At 44.3% G+C, this 21,114-nt stretch overlaps 1 protein-coding gene across 3 annotated transcripts in view; it reads left to right on the top strand.

Moving 5' to 3' along the window:
- FAM107A (family with sequence similarity 107 member A) overlaps nucleotides 1–13,887 on the top strand; it is a 169,575-nt gene extending 155,688 nt beyond the window's left edge. For all 3 annotated transcript variants that reach the window (XM_083156272.1, XM_083156274.1, XM_083156273.1), the window contains 3 exons: nucleotides 2,679–2,853; nucleotides 8,149–8,305; nucleotides 11,491–13,887. In XM_083156272.1, the coding sequence (XP_083012398.1) occupies nucleotides 2,679–2,853; nucleotides 8,149–8,305; nucleotides 11,491–11,604 (446 nt within the window). In that variant the 3' untranslated portion in view covers nucleotides 11,605–13,887. The remainder of the gene's footprint in view (nucleotides 1–2,678; nucleotides 2,854–8,148; nucleotides 8,306–11,490) is intronic.
- The last annotated feature ends 7,227 nt before the right edge of the window (nucleotides 13,888–21,114 follow it).

Raw genomic sequence — 21,114 nt, 5'->3', positions numbered from 1 at the left:
TTGTAGCCTATGGGCCAGGGAACACACTGCCGCCGGGGCAGTGCTATCAGCGCGGGGGGGGGGGGGGCAGTGCTTATCGTGCATGTGCAGACCCCCCGGCTTCCGGCTCAGCAGATCGCAGGCGGGCTCCTTTCGGATGCGATCCATGATAAATGGGCCCCAAAGTGAGGTTAGTGCAGTTTATTAACCTCTATAAATGAGGCCACAGCCTTTAGAACCTCTGAACTGGGATCAATTCAGGTTTTTCAGTACAAATAATGCATACCTCTACACTGTCCCCATTACAGTGGGACAGTCCCGATAATTGGACACTGTCCTGCTGTCTCACCTGCACCCTGGGGTGCCTGTGATCACTGCTGCTCTGCAACGCAGACAGTGATGGAGGGGTCAGGGGCTGCAAGGCTGCTCGGGTGTTCGGCGGGTAGGCGTCCTGTCCCTTGAGATCCCACTTAACCAGGCCCAACTGTATGTATTTTATAAACCTGTAAATAGCTTTAAAAATTCAACAAATGTGAATTGATGTAAATACTCCTGCGACTATACAGATGTGAAACAGATTAATAAATCTGCCCCTGAATTCTGGGCCAAAATGTACTTTCCATAAGATAAGATTTATTTTAAAGTCCCCCGTGAGTGCCTTCATTTCTAAATACAATATATACAGCTCTCTCTCTCTCTCTCTCTCTCTCTCTCTCTCTCTCTCTCTCTCTCTCTCTCTCTCTCTCTCTCTCTTTCTTTCTCTCTGGGTGAGATTTAATAGGATGAGAGATTCAGAAATTGAGAGATTTGCTAAGAAGTTTTTTTTAAAGCGGCAATCATTTACACTGCAAAACCAGTTTGATTTTGCAGTGTAAATGATTGCCGCTTTAAAAAAAAAAACCTGTAGATTTCTTACCAAATCTCTCACTTTCTGAATCTTTCATCCTATTAAATCTCACCCTCTATTTTAGCTGCATGCGTAGTAGAGTTAAACTGCGTACAACAACAACAAAAACAGTGTGTCCATCAATGCATAAGGCCTCTCTCTCTCTCTCTCTCTCTCTCTCTCTCTCTCTCTCTCTGGGTTTTGGATTAGTAAATGATTTATTTTTTAATTACATGTAAATTGAAGTATACTCTTGTGTATTGCTGTGAATAATGCTTATCTATGCCACAGCCACTGTGTTAATTTTAGGCATTCATGTATAATTCATGGAATAATGTGGATGACTGTAAATTGCATTAATGTGTTGCAAGGCCCTAAATGGTGCACTCTGATTAGGAAAGGGCCCCCGTCTGCAGCAATGTCCTGTACTCTATGTTATACTCTCTGAGGACGCAGCACTAGAAGGGAAGCCACTATATGTGGTTGGCTGTGTGTGGGTCATAGTGTTGGGAGGGTCTAGGTTGGCACTTAATTGTTGCATGCACAAGGAAACACAAGCAAAAGGTTGAAACATGTAATGGTCGGCATGAGTTTTATACATTGTTCTGAGCACGTGAACCCCAATTTGTGTACCGCGTGGCATGGATAGAACTTTCTTTCGAGGATATTTATGTTTGTGTGTAGTGACACACAGGGCTATTTTTCAGTAGGCTCCAGCAGGAACTGAGGCCCTTATACTAGTTCACTCTTTCTGACAAAATATTTCTTAGATGGACAAAACCATGTGCACTGCAGGTGAGGCAGAAGTAAAACCCCACCCAAATCTAATTATCTCTGCACAAGTAACACCTGCCTCACCTGCAGTGCTCATGGTTTTGTCCATCTAAGAAATATTTTGTCAGAAAGAGTGAGCTAGAATAAGGGCCACAGTTCCTGCTGGAGCCTGCACAAAAATAGCCCTGGTGACACATATATACATTTGTGGCCCAAGCATTCTCACTACATATTGTATGTTTGTATAATAAGTGGTTGATATGACTTAGGTCAGGCATGTCCAATCTATGGCCCTCCAGCTGTTGTGAAAGTACACATCCCAGCATGCTTTGCCATAGTTTTAGCGTTCCCTAATAGCAAAACTGTGGCAGGGCATGATGGGACTTGTAGTTTCACAACAGCTGGAGGGCCACAGTGTGGACATGTCTGACTTAGGTGGACAGGTTCAAAAGATTGACATAACACTTTTTTTGGTATTTTAACCCTTGACCCTCCAAACAGAACCTAAACCTCGCTTTGGTGCCTAACCCTAACCATTCCCTTAGAGCCTAACGATAACTATCCCCTCCAGCAGCATAACCTAAACTTCTCCAAGTGCCTAACCATAATCCTAACCATGCCCATACACCAGGGCCCTTTTTTCGCAAGATTTCGACCCATTGGAAAGATAAATCATGTGAAACGTGCAAAATATCCTATGTGATTTACCTCAGATTCCAATCCGATACGCGGTGCCTTGCTTCAAAAGTGATAAAATGGAGAGTGATAAACAGCCAGCCAATCAGCCGCTGTCTGACATTTTTCAAACACAGTCAGTGACATGGCAGGTAGGAGCTGATTGGCTGGCTGTTTATCACTCTCCATTTTATCACTTTTGAAGCTTAGTGCATCTTGCCCATAGTTTGTTTGCAGATACAAATGTTACTTGTACTGCACGAGGTATTTTCTTAATGTTTCTGCGATATAGGGTTATACGTATTAGTTCGCCAGTACTTCAGTGCTATAACTTTACCATCTTACACCCGTCTCTTGTCTGCAGCCTCCATGTACTCTGAAATCCAGAGGGAACCACCGGATATAGGGAGCATTCTGGCGCATCCTGATTATCTGGAGGGGAACACTGAACTTATCAGGCCCAAGAAGCTCCAGAATCCTGTAAAAGCATCAAGGAGTCACCAGGAGCTCCATCGCGAACTTCTTATGAACCATCGGAGGTAATCTGTCTGAATTAATAATGTTATTTTCTATTTTAATTAGTAAAATTTAGTCTGAACAACATATTTCATGAGACGTCAGGAAGCATGAATTAACTCTTTGAGTGCCAACAACTCTGTGAGTGATGAGCAAAATATGACCTATGACCTCACGTCACCGCATAGCCCCTCAAAGGTCAAATCTGGGCCGTGTCTGAGCTTCCAGAAGAGCTTCTCAGTCAGAACAATTAGCTAGGAATAAGTCGCACTGCAGTGACTGCACCACTGCAGAGGACGCCGCAATCCCAGGATTAAAACTGAATGGGGGATAAACATACCTCCCAACATGACCCTCTCCAGGAGGGACAGAATGCTCTGCTTCTGGACTTTCTTCTTAATTTAGGATTGCCATCACCTGTGGTGAAGCACCTTTCTTATTAGTTAAACTGTTCAAAAACAGGTGATGGCAATCATACATTAAGAGTAGAGATGAGCGGGTCCGGATCCCCGAGATCCGACAGATCCGAATATCGGGGATCCGGGCCAGATCCGAGCCGGCTCTGGAGTTCCTGCCTGAATTCCGGACCAATAACGAGGCCGAACGTCATCATCGCCTCGGATTCTCGCGGGAGCGGGATCTTATAAAAGACGCACGCGCACCCCGCCATCTTCACTCCAATCTTGGAGAGGGAAGAGGGTGGTTGGGAAGCTCCATGTGCTCCATGCTGTGCTCTGTGCCATGTGCTCCGTGCTGTGCTCCGTGACCTGCCCTGTGCCCTCACTGCCCTGTGCTGTGCTCCGTGCTGTGCTGTGCTCCGTGACCTGCCCTGTGCCCTCAATGCCCTGTGCTGTGCTCCGTGACCTGCCCTGTGCCCTCACTGCCCTGTGCTGTGCTGTGCTCCGTGACCTGCCCTGTGCCCTCACTGCCCTGTGCTGTGCTCCGTGACCTGCCCTGTGCCCTCACTGCCCTGTGCTGTGCTCCGTGACCTGCCCTGTGCCCTCACTGCCCTGTGCTGTGCTCCGTGACCTGCCCTGTGCCCTCACTGCCCTGTGCTGTGCTCCGTGACCTGCCCTGTGCCCTCACTGCCCTGTGCTGTGCTGTGCTCCGTGACCTGCCCTGTGCCCTCACTGCCCTGTGTTGTAGACTTGAGAGTCAGTGACTGTTTATAGGCCTGAGCCCTGTAGTGTGATTTAACTAACTAGGGGCCTTATTTTGGTTCATTCTTTCTGACAAAATCCTTCTTAGATGGGCAAAACCATGTGCACTGCGGGTGGGGCAGATGTAACTTGTGCAGAGAGAATTAGATTTGGGTGGGGTTTTACTTCAAAGTGAGATCTATATTGCAGTGTAAAAATAAAGCAGTCAGTATTTTCCCTGCACAGAAACAAAATTACACACCCAAATCTAATTCTCTCTGCACATGTTACATCTGCCCCCCCTGCAGTGCACATGGTTTTGTCCATCTAAGAAGGATTTTGTCAGAAAGAATGAACCAAAATAAGGCCCTAGGTGCTGCAGTGCTCACACGCAGGGGCTGCAGTGTCCACTGTCCAGGGGCTGTCCTGTGGCCCGTGCCCTGTTGTGATTTATTTAGCCCTAAGCCCTGTGTTGTGATTTATTTAGCCCTGAACCCTGTGTTTTTTGTGATTTAACTAACTAACTCAGTGCTGCAGTGCTCACAAGCAGGGGCTGCAGTGCTGCTGAGTAGTACACTGTGTACAGGGGCTGCAGTAATACAAGGGGCTGTGTCCAGTGTGATGGCCTATATCTTATCCATTGTCCAGTGTCACGAGTCACTCACGACATATATCCTGTGTCCTGTCCTGTGTGACGACTGACGACATATCCTGTGTCCAGTGTGACGACATATATCCTGTGTCCAGTGTGACAACATCTATCCAGTGTCCAGTGTGACGACAATATATCCTGTGTCCAGTGTCCAAGGGGCTGTGTCCAGTGTGACAGGCTGTGTCCATTGTAAAGTAAGAAAAAGAAATAAAAGTAATAAATAAAATAAAAACACATTTTTGGAGGATGATGGAGGAGGAAATAGTGGGAGTGCTGAAGCTGCTACCACCAGTCATGACAAGGCCGATACCTCTTTGTATTTGCTCTTTGGAGCATTTTTCTTTTTTTGGGATAGTTTATTAAACTGCCACCCTGTCTGCCCCTGCAGTGCCGCTCTGCCAGGTTGGAAGTGTAAGGTCCACATGTATGTGATGCCGACTGCTGTCGCTTAGCTTAGTCATCCAGCTACCTCGGTATACCCTTTTGGCCCAACTACAGTAAATGAAAACAATTTTGTAAGCTGTGAAGTGATCAAAATTGACTAGAAATGAGGTGAAACTAATGTTATTGAGGTTAATAATACTTTAGGGGCAAAAACAGGCCCAAATTCTGTTATTTTAGCCATTTTTAGCATTTTTCATAAAAATCCAGATCCAAAACCAAAACCCACAAGGGTGGTTTTGCTAAAACCAATCCAGATCCAAAACACGAAGGGAGATCCAGATCCAAAACCAAAACCCAAAAAAGGGGTCGCCGCACATCTCTAATTAAGAGGAAAGTCCAGAAGCAGAGCATTTTGTCCCTTCTGGCATGGGTCATGTTGGGAGGTATGGATAAATGCCGCAGATCCTGATCCGGAATTGGCTTCCCTATTTCCAAATGCTCTAGAATGCATATAATAAACACCATAAAAACAACATGAGTTCTAAATTCACACCTAAGATAAAAAAAATTCTCTCTCAAAATGTAGAGAATCAACTTTCATAAGAAATCATGGTAGAAACTGACCAATTCTATATTTTCAAATAGCTCTGATACTAAAGTCCAATATGCCTTAATAATATGCAAGTGTATAGCAGTGGCTCTCAAACTCAGTCCTCAGAACACCACACAGTTCACGTTTTCCAGGTCACCCGGCAGGTGCACAGGTGCACTCATTACTGACTGACACATTTTAAAGATCCACAGGTGGAGCTAATTATTTCACTTGTGATTCTGTGAGGAGACCTGGATAACATGCACTTTGTGGGATCCTGAGGACTGACTTTGAGAACCTGTGCTGTGGGTGAAGTAGGGGAAGGTGAGGGGAGCCCAAGCCACATTATTGCTGTTGCTTGGTTGGTAAGTAATGACTGCTCAGTACAGGATCTTGTCTAAAGCCACAAGTTGGGTTATCTATTATCCAGTAGAAGCAGTCGTCAGCTTAGTATGGTGGATCCTTGTTTACAATTCAAGAAGAAGACGTACGATAAGGTCACCGGGAAATCCTGCCTGACAAGTAACCTTTACATTCTCACCCCACGTCTTCACATTTAGATGTAACAGATGAACAGAGTATGGTAGTCCTCATTAAGGATACATGACAACGATACAGACGTCCTCTAGCTCAGGGCTGGGCAACACTGGCCCTCCAGATGTTAATGAACTACACATCCCAGCATGCCTTGCATCAGTTTCAGCATGGCCACATAGCAAAACTAATGCAAAGCATCCTGGGATGTGTAGTTCATTAACATCTGGAGGGCCGGTGTTGCCCAGCCCTGCTCTAGCTCCATGTTGTTCTTTACAGTATCTGTATGGTTGTATTGTTCAGATGCTCCTGACACTTCGGTCTAGGCAGAATGGGCATAGAATATTTTTAGAGAGTGATTTTTTTTCTTTCACAGTTAGAAGAAACATTCAGAGCTATAATTACATAAAACCTGTATGAGCTAGTTGTGCTGTTACATTGTGCAGATGCACCATCTAGTGGCAGCATAAAGTAGTGCATCTCTTTTTGTAAGGTTGCAGCATTGTTATTAATATACAGTATAGTTGATTTCTGTCTTACCGACAGACAATGGGGGTATCCTATTACATCGGGAGAAAAAAACTGATGTTTTTCAGATTTTTCTCACAAAAAAACCACACAGGTTCAGTGAAAACCTGTGTGTGTTTTCCTGAGGCAGCCATGGCGCTTGCTGGATTATCGGGGATAATTGGATAGCTCAGAGCAAAAACACTACCCGGGGTCACTGATTGCAGACAATTGGAAACCGCCCAATATATTTACATGGACCCATAAAATCATTTCCAGATTATTTCCTTTACTATTTTTTAATCAAATATAGGGCCTGATTCAGCTTGGGTTGTAGTTTTGTGAGGTAGGCTGCGGTGGGACTGTCTGGCACATGCCGAGCATTGCTATTAGGAGAGAGCTTTGCTACACAGCAAATCGCTCGCACATTGCTGACTGGGCAGCCATTTTTCAGGTTGCAACGGTTGCTTGTGATGTTACAAAGCCGCTCCCCCCCCCCCCCCTCAAACGGTCCAAACACTCCTCCATTGTCCAGGCCACCACCTTGCAACGTGCCCTTCCCCTAAACCGGACCTTCGCTGCCTCCCCCCATAGACTCCAAACGCATACGATTGCAGTTTCAGTGCCCGCACTTGCAGGCTCCAGTGTACACGCATGCGCAGAACAGCGATTTCTGTACTTCTACGATGGGTGCTAAATTCGTCCAATAACCATCAAAAGCCTGAAGACTTTATAAACAATTGCAGCGAAAATTTGGGAACATTGTATCGGCTTATTTTGCTGGTTGGAAGTGGTTGAAAAATAGGTACTTATGAGTTATCCGGGCGCCCGATTTCTAAATCGGGTCGGATCGGGCACATCGCATCGCATGCGACCATCGGATGCGATGCGATGCGATGACCCGATTTTTCCATAGGAATCAATGTTAAAATGGACAGAGTCCATTTTAACATGGAATTCAATGGGAAAAAGGGGTCCTTTTCATACCCCTACTATCCAAGTGGGCATGGAGTTGGATATAAACCTGTGGCGAGCGTAGCGAGCCACCGAGCCCGAAGCGTGGCGAGCGTACAGGTTTATATCCAACTCCATGCCCACTTGGATAGTAGGGGTATGAAGAGGACCCCTTTTTCCCATTGAATTCCATGTTAAAATGGACTCTGTCCATTTTAACATTGATTCCTATGGAAAAATCGTGTCATCGCATCCGATGGTCGCATGCGATGCGATGCGATGCGATATCGTATCGCATCGCATCTGATTGTATGCCTTAACTTAAGGCATACAATCAAAAAATCGGGCGCCCAGATAACTCATAAGTACCGAAAAATAACTTTTTTATGAGATATTACTTTGGAAATCCAAGAAAATAACTAAATAATTTTCTCTCCCAATTATAATCTCATGATGAGCTGCCAATTGGGACACTGTTCCCTTTAAATTGTATGTATACACAATATTCAGAGAATTTGGTAGGTTCTTTTAACAAACCCCCGTGTGTCCTTTCTAGAGGTGTGAGCATTGACAAGAAGCCAGAGTTGCAGCGGGTTCTTGAGAATCGAAGGCGAGACAAGATCATGCAGCAGAAGAGAGAGGAGGAGGAGAGCAAGAAGATGCAGTCTCCATTCGAACAAGAGTTGTTGAAGAGACAGCAGAGGCTGGAACAGGTACCTGTCTCTCCAGCCTCCGGCCGGTATACCATGCTGGGTCTTGTAGCTCCATACTAGGTTGCATAATTCTGGGGCATCCTCAATGGACAATTCACTGCTGATCTCCCAATATATTTCCCCACTGGTGAGCACCAAGGTAGATTGGGGCCTCCCAGGAAGACTCACCAGACTTAACATAAAAACAGCACCAGTGTCCCCTCACAAATAATTACATATAATTACAGATTTCATGCAAGTAGTGGAGGGTGATGTGTATTGTGTGCACAATAATGTGAACACCTAACTCTCCACCCACTGCACAGGAGAAGAGTCGTACTCTTAGGAGCACTGGGCAATGCATACCTCCCAACCTTCCTCCGATGGATTGCATATCAGCACTGCCCACCGATTGGTGCATCTGGTCGCCAGAATGGCGGAATGGGCGGGTCAGGGAATCTGAGGATTGCCAGCACAGGTGTATGGGCTCCTTTACACAGATACACATTTTACACTTACCCAGACACATATGGATACTGTTTATACAGTTACACAGACGTATATATACTCACAGACACATATACAGTACATAGATACAATATAATGTAATGTCCCTCTTACCTCACATATTGGCAGGAATCAGGTCTGGGAAGACCCACCCCCTGCTGGGACACTGCCACCTTCTTCTCCTATCCCTTCTTGTAATGAGCAAGGATGGCACCTTGAAAGGATCAGGTCCTGGGACACATGCCCCCAGAAACCCCCTTAGTGTGAGCCACTATCCTCTCAGTGTGACTGGCTGGCCCCTTCCTATCTGGGTGGTGGAGCTTCTGGCTGGGAGGGGAGGTACCAGAGGCAGGAGCAGGCGGTGCTGCACTGGCTCACTGATGCTTTCACTGGAAATGGGACACAGGGGAGAAGCACATCCTTATATAGCGCCGGCTGCGGGTCTTTTTTAAACGCAGTCACAGGCACCAGATGAATGATGTCTGAGCAGCGCCATCATGACTAGGGGGTGGTAGCTGTCAGGGTCAACGGAACACAGGTGCCCCCTCCATGGCTGGAGCCTGGCGGCAACTGTATCCATTGTCTCTGGTAGTTCCGCCGCTGATTTCACCATCTCTGTAAATGGAAGCTTTTTTCCCCTGGAAATGTAGACAGTTGCGGCTCAGCAGTTTTGCGCTTTAACAATGACCTCCCCATGTCTTCACGTGACCACAGCTTATGTATCTCTGCTACCACCAAATAGCCATTCTCTAAATCATCAACAAAATGATGGAATGTAATGAGGATCAGTTTAGGGCCTATTTCTGATTTGGCCATATAGTAAGGAAAGTACCTGGGCAGATCCATGTTGCACTGTGGGTGGGACAGATTTTATGGTGGGATATTAAAGATCTACAGGAATTAAATAGACAGTCAATCCCATATGGTGGACATGTATAAGGTCAACAGGGTCAAAAGGTTAACAGGGAAATGGTTGACACTGTTTCATGATATGTGATAGCAATTATAGCAAACATTTACCCTTGCAGCCTTGCTACGCTTACCACACTTTGGGCAATTCCCAGCGGTATTCCACGTGGATGTGCAGAGAGGTTTCAAAGTGAGATAGGTGTCCACGCTGGGCCAGTGTATGGTTTTACGGCACCCTAGGCAATATTTCAGCTTACTGCTTCCACCACCACCCACACACCCATTGCCATGCAGGAATCTGAGGGCCCTAGTCTGAAAGCTGAGGGTCCCCTCTTTCCATAGGTACAAGAATTTTAAAAATCGTCCCTCGGGAACCGGAGATATCTGACTTCAAAGCAGTGGTCCCCATCCAAGCCTGTTAATTGTGCTCCCCAGTCAGATATTTCAGGTTCTGTCTGACTTAGAGTATTTCTGAGGGTATATTCCAAAAGCTGGGACTCTCCCCCTTTTGAGGGACACTAGAAGCTGGTCTCTACTTTGCCCAGAACCAGAAATATCAGTCTTCAAGCAGCTGGTTACTGCTCCAGCTCCACACACCTGGTATGTAGTTTTATATACTCGTTGGCAGATTTCTCTGCCTCCTGAACTCTGATCCCCTAGTCCCCAATACCATTTGGTAGGTGGGATTCTCTAGTTTTTAATTCCATTAAATCTAGTTCCGGGAACTGGAGATATCTGCAGTCAAGCAAGCTGTCCTCCCACCAGAAAATTATGAATAATAAGCCCACTCCACTATACACCCCTCCTCTGCGTATTAAACATCCTCTACCACCCTGGAAGTTATGTATTGGGACCCCTTCATTCAGCCCAATGCCCCCTTCTCCCACCTCATCTCCCACCATCTGTGCAGTAAAGGGGTAATTAGTGGAGATTACTGAGCCCTACATGCTGATCGGTTGATATAATACCCCTACTACCCGCGGGACATCAAAGCTTTCGCTCATAGCACCCCCCACCCCTACCGCTGGAGGATAGGTAGGGGCCCAAATACATTGCTATGCCCAGGGGTCTACTCTGCTGCTATGTATATATATATATATATATATATATATATATTTATTATTATTTATATACATTTGGTCTATCTATAATACTTTAACTGACCCGGCATATACTGGGTCACCTAAGTGTCCATCTCCGTGCTTTGCTCCGCCCCTCTGGAAACCCCCATCTGAAAATCCTGCGTTTGCCCCTGCCATGGGTTACGTGTGCATTACCAGGGGTTACTTGCTTGTTGCCATGGGGTTTCTTTCTCTTTGTCAAGTAGTTACATGCTTGTTGCCGGGGGGTGGGGGGAAGGGTTACATGCTCATTGCCAGGGTATAACTGCTCAGAGTGCACCAGTGCTCCTGAAATCTGCACTTCCTGGCAGCGATCGGCACGCTACCTTCCCCTGACGATCCCTAGAGGTCTAGAACGATCACTGGAATCTGTCTCCTAGAGGGCGGCGGCCATTTTTGTAAGGACTCCAGGCTGCAGTCTGGTCAGTCTTATTGGTTCATCAGGACCTGTGTGGTGGTGGCATCTTAGAAGTTCAACAAGGATGTCTCTCTCTGAGTCATCCTTCTTTTTCTGATAGACTCAGAGGCACCCCCCAGATTCTGGAGCGACCTAGACAGCTGCCTAATGGAAGAGCCGGCCCTGTGTCCAGCTGCACAGTTATTGCTCTAACTTTATTGCCAAACCAGAATCAGACCCTGAGTTAATTTATTTGTTTTTGTTTTAAATAGCTTGAAAAAGAAGAGCAGGAACCTACAGAAGACAGCCACGCCCCGGAGTTTATAAAAGTAAAAGAAAACCTGAGAAGAACAGCCACGCTTCCCAGCGATGAGAGAGTCGTGTAAACATTTGCCAAGCGGGAATGACGTTATATGTGATGCTGAATGTCGGGCGGCACCTGGGCACTCGTGTACTCGGATGACATTGCAGATATGACTTTGTAAGGAATTGTCACTCATCAAGACAGCAAAACCCCTACAAGATTGTATCTACAGAAGCGATATAACACCCTGTACTTAGCTGCCGCAGCGTTGACTAGATGATGCTTCGCACTAACGCCAATGGAAATATCTCCATGCAGCTGCACATGGCTGGGGAGGTTCATGGCGGAGCAGATGTGTTGCCGCCAGCATCCTAACACCAGGGCATTGCTGAGTACCATGTGACTCAGGCATGAAGGGGCATCGGCTTCTTTGTGGGTGGCTGCTGAAATCCGCACCATGCAAATCCAGTGACGATGGGGGTATCCCACAGCGAGCCTGGGAAACAAATATATGCTTATCAGTAGGCTGGGTTTGCTGCATACATGTTCTGCATGTTTTATACCAAGATACGTGCTGTGAGTGTTACACAGTCATCTGTAACTGCTACATAAGGGTTTCACGTGACCAGGAAATCCTCCTTGCTGTGGCGTTACCAGCTCGTGATTAGTACATCTTATTAACATATTAACAAAGTGTGATATTACCTGCATTAAACAACCACAAGCAGAGGCGGGATTACCATAGGTGCAGCAGGTACAGGAGGGCACAAGGGCCTCTGAGGACTAAGGGGCCCACTGCTGCCCCTGTCACCCACTGTTTTTCCCAGTCACACTCTGCCTCCCTCTGCCTCTCCCCATCACCCACTGCCATGTTGCATATTTTGAACTCGGGTTGAGGTGGAGGAGGGAGACGCAAATTATATTTTTGCACCTTGGTCAACCACTGACCACATGAAATAGTGAACAAAGTCCACAAATTTTTAACCTTATATGACAAGCACGAGAATTAAATTTCTCTGACCAGTAGGGGGAGCCGTGTGGCTTTCTGATATGTCCTACAGTCAAACTATGACCGAATTTAATTTGCGATATACAGTAGAGGATTTCTCAGGCATTGCTAAAGCCAGTGTGTAATCAAGCCTTAATGATAAAGAATTAATGAATATCAGTTAAGGGGAAGGATCATCACATGTTAACCATTATAAAGCGATCTAATCACAAATTGTTGTTGCAGAGACCGTTATGAGCCAATAATCGGCCCTAGATATGCTTCTCTTTGGCCTAAATAAATAATTACGATAGTAATATTAAGGTAAAATCTATGGGAGCTGAAATGAGTATTTTGATGGTAGATCTATTTAATTGGAGCACATGATTCCTGGAACTATTAAACAAAGCCTTGGCACCTCCAGTCCAAACAGCTTTAGTCCAACTCCCTTGCAGTTTTGTATATATTTGACGGCTGGGAGGTCACATGATCTGGTTATAGAGCAAGGAAAAGGGAATGGTGAATTATAAATTAATTATATGTAGAAATTCCACCAGTAGATACAGTTTTGTTGTGGCTCTCACAGCTCAGTGAGGTTTTTAGGTGGATTTACTCAAGTGCGTTCTTTCCTGTGCACTGTACCACACCATCCCAATATTTCAGGATGAAAAGTAGATAAAGGGGGAATTCAATTCTTAGTGCAGCTGCCTCTCCTGCAGGCCTTTCAATTGTTGCTTCTTTCAGACACGACTAGCTGCCAGTGCCATCATTTCAGCATGCACCCCCCTCGGGAGTGTTTAAGTGTTCAAAGAAAGAGGAGTTTTCGCACCGCACCCATTAGTTTAGTCGGCTTTAGCTGCTTAATTCGGCTAAACCCGACCATAATGAGCACCATCGATTGAATACCGCCTCTGTGATCTCCCATTACTTTAGTCGGGAGATCAGGTGGCTATAACAATTGAATCTACCCCATAAAGTACAGTCTAATCAGCTCTTAACTGACATTTTAACATAACCTGTAGCATGGCAGTTAGGAGCTGATTGGTTGGTATCTCTCTCTAAGGTTTGGTATACATACATATCTCTTTGGATGATATGAGCTATGGCACATTGGTGTAATTAATATTCCAGTAGTTGTGTCATAATTAGTACAGCAAAAATGAAGGCGTCTGATACTAACACTGGTAGGTAGTATGTACACTGAAACATTGAGCTTCCAGACATACTTTGTGTTTGTCATTTGATGATCCTTCCCCTTCAACGATCACATTATGGTTTACTCCTGTGCAATTAAATAGAACATTTATTTTGGTGTCTCTTGGATGCCGGCTATTTTTCTATGTAGTCTTCTAATCAGAATAAATATATAGACATAGAGTATTTGCTTACAGTTTATTAAACACAGCACAAAGTATTTTTTTAACAAAGTAAACTGGACCATTGATCTCTTTATTTTGCCCACCGTTGCTACAATTAAATACTAAGTTGCACTTTATGTACTAATGGGGTTGTTATAGTTGTATGCCCAGAATTGTACACCGAATACTTACAAACCTTTTTTCAACTACTGAAATATTGTCAATGTTGGTATTGAATGGTAATCCTAGATACAAATGATAAATCTCTGCAAAACTTGAACATTTACTTTTGTAGTGTAATTCAGTTAGTTATGCTTTAATACAAAATTATACTAACCCTGGGGTCCATATAAGGCTTGGTATGCCTCATACATACATCTCTAGGTGAAGTACCACCATTGACCACTAGAGGCCACTCTAGGAAACTAAATTACTCCCTAACAGAAAGTGAAAGCAAACTGATCTGTTTTAAACTTGCTGGATATGGTGAGAGGGGCTTTTAACTAGTGTAGAATAAATTAGCGCAAATGTGGGGAATATGGGACAGATTCATGTTTGTAACTTTCTGTCTGAAACAAACTATGCTGCCATGCAAAGGAATCAAATACATTTATATTGTTTATGTGCAGGATAAATACTGGCTTCTTTTGCATGTAGCCCACAAATGTTAGACAGCTTTATTTTTACATTGCAATTTAGATTTCAGCTTGAACACACCCCACCCAAATCTAATTCTCTCACATTTTACATCTGCCCCACCTGCAGTGTAGCGTGGTTCTGCCGAGTTACTTGCTTTTTTGGTTTACTTACAAACATGAGTCCGGTTCAATGGGTCTAATTCAGACATGATCGCAGGGCAAATTGTTCTCAAAATGGACAAAACCATGTATACTGCAGGTGGGGCAGATGTAACATGTGCACAGAGAGTTATATGTGGGTGGGGTGTGTTCAAACTGAAATCTAAATTGCAGTGTAAAAATAAAACAGCCAGTATTTACCCTGCACAGAAAAAAAAATAACTCACCCAAATCAAACTCTCTCTGCACATGTTACATCTGCCCCACCTGCAGTGCTGCATGGTTTTGCCCATTTTGAGAACAAATTTGTCCTGCGATCAGGTCTGAATTAGGCACAATATTCTTGGTCAAAATGCGTTAGTGTCGTTGGCACTTTAAACTGTAAAAATCAGTGGTATCAGTCTAGGCAGCACGCCTGTAGGCAGTCTCTGCAATATTGCTGCCACGTGTAACCTTGAAAAATATCATTGGATTGTCTGAGCAAATCAATATATTACCGGCTACAGGTATGTTTCTTGAAAGTTACTGTAAATTATTACCTGGGGTCTAGCACTCAACTCCGATGGTAGAGCGATATTTTTATCTCTGCGAATAAGACAGGCTTCTGTGACATTCTCTTCATAGTAGACAGGATTCTGTCACTGAGCCACTGGGAACCACAATGTTTAGCATACGGCTGGTCCCCAGATAAGTAGAATTATGTACTATAGCGTCAGCATGAATAATGAAGGATCAAATGGGCGGGTTTTTGCTGGAATTTGCCAGTAAATAGCATATTAAGGGGGTCAAAAGCATTTTTTTTTTGGTGCAGGGGATTTATAGAGTAAATGTTCAAGATCCCAGGATAACCAATCAGAAAGTTGCTTTCATTGTATAATTGCACTTTATCAATCATAAAAAAATGCTGACAGGTTGCTCTAAGCACACTGTACATTGGTATTGTGTTAATAACGTTGGTCCGCAGATGTCCTGGCTATTTGCTTCTGCCAGGATGGCAGGTTGGATGAGTCTAAATTCTATCAGGTTAAAGGACCCCTGACCTTACAAGCAGGGGGAGGAGCAAGGTCGGAACATGGGTCCCCAAATGTAACCTTGCGGGCTCACTTTGCTTGCCATGCTTTGGGCACAGTTACTAAAGTGAATAGATGTGGATAATGACAGTGCTTGCCACGGACCTTGCTTCTACCCCTGCCACCCTGTGTCACATGTTGTGATGTCAGAAGCCCTTAAGCCTTACTAGGATCTAGCAACTACCATGGCAGGGTGCTTTTAAGTATAGCAAACAATGGCTTTCCCGGCACAGGTACCCAACACACTACTACGGATCTGTATTTAGAAACTGGAAGTAAATTGATGAAATCTGCAGCGGTACTGTATTTTATGCACAGTACTGTATTTTATGCACCATAGGCATCGCGTTGGAAGAAAAGTAACCCTTGCCTTTGTACACTATGGGGCAGGTGAATTAAGCCTGGTGAAGTGATAAAATGGCCGGTGATAAAGCACCAGCCAATCAGCCCCTAACTGTCATTTTTTCAAACACACCCTGTAACTTGATGTTGGAAACTGATTGGCTGGTGCTTTACCACCAGCCACTTTATCACTTCACCGGGCTTAATAATGCTGCCCCTTATTACATTATCCACTTTAACATTAGAAACATATTTTTCACAAGTTAGCATATTAAGAAAACATTGCCATTATGAAAGTTTTCTTGTTCATCTTACAGTAGGCAGTTCTTCTTCCGACTGGCCTATCCCTCCTCCTCCTAACCTCTTTTGCTCCTCCTATCCTGCCTACCCTACCCCTCCATCCATTCCTACTTATCCTATTGGTTTTCGTTCGTCCACCCACCTCCTTTTAGTCTGTTAACTCTTATGAGTAGGGCCCACCTTCCTCATGTACTCTCCCTACCTCTTTACCTCACCAGTGCTCCTGCCCTGTTCTTCCCTTCCTCTACTTCATCTTCAGTCTCCTCAACAATTTCGACACCTACTTCAGAACTGATGCTGATTTTATTTCTACCAGCTATACCCTATTTATGCTGTATTTTATCAACACACCCTGTACGTTACCTTGTAATTTGTTTTTTGGGTACTTATGTATTATCTATGTGCCCAAATTATTTCATTGCATGCCACTACTTAAGGCATGCGATGCGATTTTTAATTGTATAGTCAACCATGGGTGATTTCATACCCCCACTATCCAACTACGCATGGAGTTGATTTTATATAGTGTGGCGAGCGCAGCGAGCCACCGTGCCCGAAGCGTGGCGAGCGGACGCGGATTACTTTACATGTATTCTGCGTGCGCTCGCCACGCTTCGGGCTCGGTGGCTCGCTGCGCTCGCCACACTATGTAAAATCAACTCCATGCATAGTTGGATAGTGGGGGTATGAAATCACCCATGGGTAACTGTACAATTAAAAATCGGGTCTTTACAATGAAAAATCGCATCGCATGAATTGTATGACACTATATTGCATGCGATGCGATGAAAAAATCAGGCGCACAGATATTACATAAGTACCGGTTTTTGTTTGCTATGTACGGCACTGCGGACACTTTGTGGCGCCTTATAAATAAACGTACTACTACTACTAGGCAGGCACTGAGCAGTGTGTGCTGGGCTGAAGAGAGAGGCTGTTCTGCAGTGGCAACCTGTCCTCTCTCTCTCCCACTGCCCAGCTCTCTGCAATAGGGGAGGGGGTAGCAGGCCCCTCCATCAGGCCCCAACACTCTGCGACATTGGGTCAACCTGGATAAGTGGCCAAATGTAATAGCCTCCAAGTTAGTCAGCCATGTGGAATTCCGGCTGAACTCTGAGGGGAAATTTAATAGGATGAGAGATTAAGAAAGTGAGAAATTTGGTAAGTAATCTCCAGGTTTTTTTTTAAGCATCAATCATTTACACCGCAAAATCAAACTGGTTTTGCAGTGTAAATGATTGCCGCTTTAAAAAAACAAAACCTGGAGATTTATTACCAAATCTCTCACTTTCTTAATCTCTCATCCTATTAATAAAGAGGCAAGCATTTACAAAGCATGGTTTTGCCTTTGTAAAAGATTGCCCCTTTAAAAAAAAAAACCTCAGAGTTAGTCCGGCATCCCTCATGGCCCAATCTGTCTAAAGCTGTGTACACACGGGGGAGATATATTGCTCAGCAATATATTGCTAGCAATATATTGCTGAGCAATATATTGCTCTGTGTCTCCTGTTAATCAGCGACCAGAGATGGTCGCCGATGAAAAATAAACTGCCGGGGGAGCCTGGCAGTGGAAATCAGCTGGTCGCAGGAGCATATTCCTGCGACCAGCGATCACTACAGGGGGGAAAACGCGAGCGTGCACCTTAACTGGGATGTATCAAGCGGTGTAGAGATTGGTGAAGTCACCCCTAAGGCAACCAATCAGCTTTTACCTTTCACTTTAGAGTGCACCTGATAAATGCTAGATAGATGCTAATTGGTTACTGGACACCTTCTTCACTCTTTATACTGCTTGATACATCACCCTGTCATTTTATTGTACAGGATTGCATTCACCTTTTCTTTAAAGGAGCGTACACACGGGGGCGATTATTGCAAATATCGCTGGAAATGTGGTCGCTGAGTGACCATATTGCCAGCGATTGGCGTGTGCACCGGTGATAAATCGCAGAGTGCGCGCTCCCGTTTTCAGACCCTGAATGGTCGCTGGTCGCCGACCAGCGACTTCCCCTGCCTCTTCTCCCAGCAGTGTGACATTTTCATCTGCGACCATCTCTGGTCGCAGATGAAAACGGGACACTGAGCAATATGATTGCTGAGCAATATATTGCCAGCGATCACATTGCCCCGTGTGTACGCACCTTCAGATTTGGATAAATCCCAAATAATCTAGTATCGGGCACATTCATAATATTTACTAACTTAATGTTCTCATTTAAAAATGGGATACACCCTATAGATAAGAATCATTATAATGATCTTTTATTCCATCTGTTTTCTCTTAATATTAGAATAACATTTCTGAAGGCAGATTTCCAATTCCTACTGCTAACAAATCAATACATCTGAGACGTCAGGTGTCAGACATAAGGTTAATTGAGCGCAGCTAGAGAAATCACATCAGGCTACCTTCAGGTTACACTGTACACTCTGGGCCGATATTTTCAAAATAAACGTCATTTTTATATCTCATTAGTTTTTTTGGTCAATGCGTTTTGAAAAAAAATGTTTCTGTTAATATAGGTGCCTTATTGCCACATCATAAAGGGAGCATTTTATAAAAATGTAAGTAGATATAACTGGCGGTCAAAGAAGGCAGGTAGTTATAAGACTGAACAACATTAATTGCATTTTGATTTTGTTTTCTAGTTTACTGTTAAGAATTGACAAATTAAAATCTGCCGAGAGCGCCAATTTCACTGGCTACACAAGACTGACCAAGCCACTTGTGTAAATTATTAACAACTTACAGACCCGAGCAATGGAGAACTTACAGACCCTAGCAATCGAGTGCATTCTCACCGATGCCCTACTACCTTCTATGCTTGATCTGCATTGTTTTCCATACGCAAGGGCAATTTTAATACCCGCTCATTCTGCGTGTTGATGCAACGCAAGTTGAACACTTGCCCACTTCCATGTCCAGCTGTATTTAATGATCTTTTTTATCTTTTAAGTTCAGAACTGTGCACAAGAAGTTGCTACGATGGAAAATGAATACATTAACCATTTGAGTGCCAACATATCAGTGAGATGTGCAAAATATTGGCTAAAAATGCCAGCGTCGCTCAATTTGTTATATAAATTAAAATAAAGAATGTTGTGTTAAAAAAAAAAAATTGTACTTCCTACATAAGGTACACATTACAGGTCATTATGATGAATACAAATGTTTGCTTGGCAATTTTCACACCTATTTTGACAATTTCACTTGGCACTTAAAGGGTTAAGTATCTTCTATATTGGCATTTAAGGTGTCAGTTTAGCTTGGCGGCTAAATGTCCCCCCACCTCTGTATCCCATAATGCTATGATACAAGATCTGAAACTAAACCGTACCCTTTTATATTTATGTATGACACTATAGAGGCGGTTGCCACGACTACAAACAGAAATCTGAGAACAGAGAGATCAGGATGATATAAAAAGCTCTTCTACACATTATGCCGCAATAACAGTCATTATGGAAAATCGCACAACCACTGTCACTCCACTACAGGACATAGCGTTGTCCTTCTGTCGCACGTTGTGCCCTCCTGTGGCTCTTCATCAGAGAAGTCCATTTTTAAACATATTTTATCTAATGTAAAAAAAGCTTTAAAAAACATACACAAGTGCCACATGTCATGATGTCCACTTGCTCCCATGATTAATTTAAGCCATAAACGAAGCTAAGCCAATCAGTATTTTAGGAGCAATACAGAAATGTTTTATTTAGTGAAATGTGCGGTTCTCTAGGTGTAGGAGCTTGGACTTGATGTGACATTTATGCTTTTGCACAGTGCAACCCTTGCAAATATAGATGCAATTCTAGCTTTCACTGGTGCCGCTTATAAGTGGTGCAGCGTTCTGCAACTTGTATGCCACTGATTGCAATTTAATTTTTTCGAACAAGATTATTACACGCTAAACTACCGAGAAATCATAAGAAAACTTTGACGATCACACTTAGCTTGCAGTCATTTGCAATTTGTTTTTTTTTTTCTCAAACTGCAGTTTTGCAAAAACACCAAAAAAAATAAAAAATTAAATGATTGTCAAATAATCTCTGTGCCTCTGGCTAGTGGACTTGCATGAGCAGCATGAAATCTGATCTGTATGTTCTACCACAGGGGTGGCCAAACCTGTCCTCAAGATCTACCGACAGTTCATGTGTTTAAGGCAACCTGTGGATCTACAGTAGGAATGAATGCAGCAGTTTTGAAAATGTGACAGTTAGTAATGACCACAGCTGTGCACCAGCCAGGTGATCTGGGGAATGTGACAGTAATGACTACAGCTGTGCACGAGCTAGTACCCCTTTGTGACCGCAAAATACAGGGTCGCACCAGGACTTTGAAACGGTTCAGTCCCGGTGCAACCATGCATTTTGGTTCGGACCTCCTCAGTGAACCGGCAATATTGCGGCGGAGCGTCATCGGGTTCGAGGGAGGAGGCATCGCTTAGAGCTGGTGCTGCTCCAAGCACTGCCTCCTCCATTGGTGTGAACAGGAACCCGATTAACCTGTTCACACAGCAAATCAACACAGCAACGAACCGGTAATAATCTTTCTTTTTTACCGGTTTGTATGCCGTGTTGCTACCGGTTTGCGGGGCCCGGTAACCCCTTTAACATTACACCAATTAACGGGTTGAACAGGCAAGAAACCGGCATGAACCCGGTAATTAGGTGTGATGTGGAAGGGGTATAGGTGATTTGGAAAACATGGACTGTTGGATTGGTTTGGCCACCCCTGCC

The sequence above is a fragment of the Crinia signifera genome, chromosome 8 (genome assembly GCF_055691185.1).
Source record: "Crinia signifera chromosome 8, ASM5569118v1, whole genome shotgun sequence".
In the NCBI taxonomy this organism is placed as follows: Eukaryota; Metazoa; Chordata; class Amphibia; order Anura; family Myobatrachidae; genus Crinia; species Crinia signifera.
Note: the sequence above shows the minus strand (reverse complement) of the source record. Positions and strands in the feature narration are given on the sequence as shown.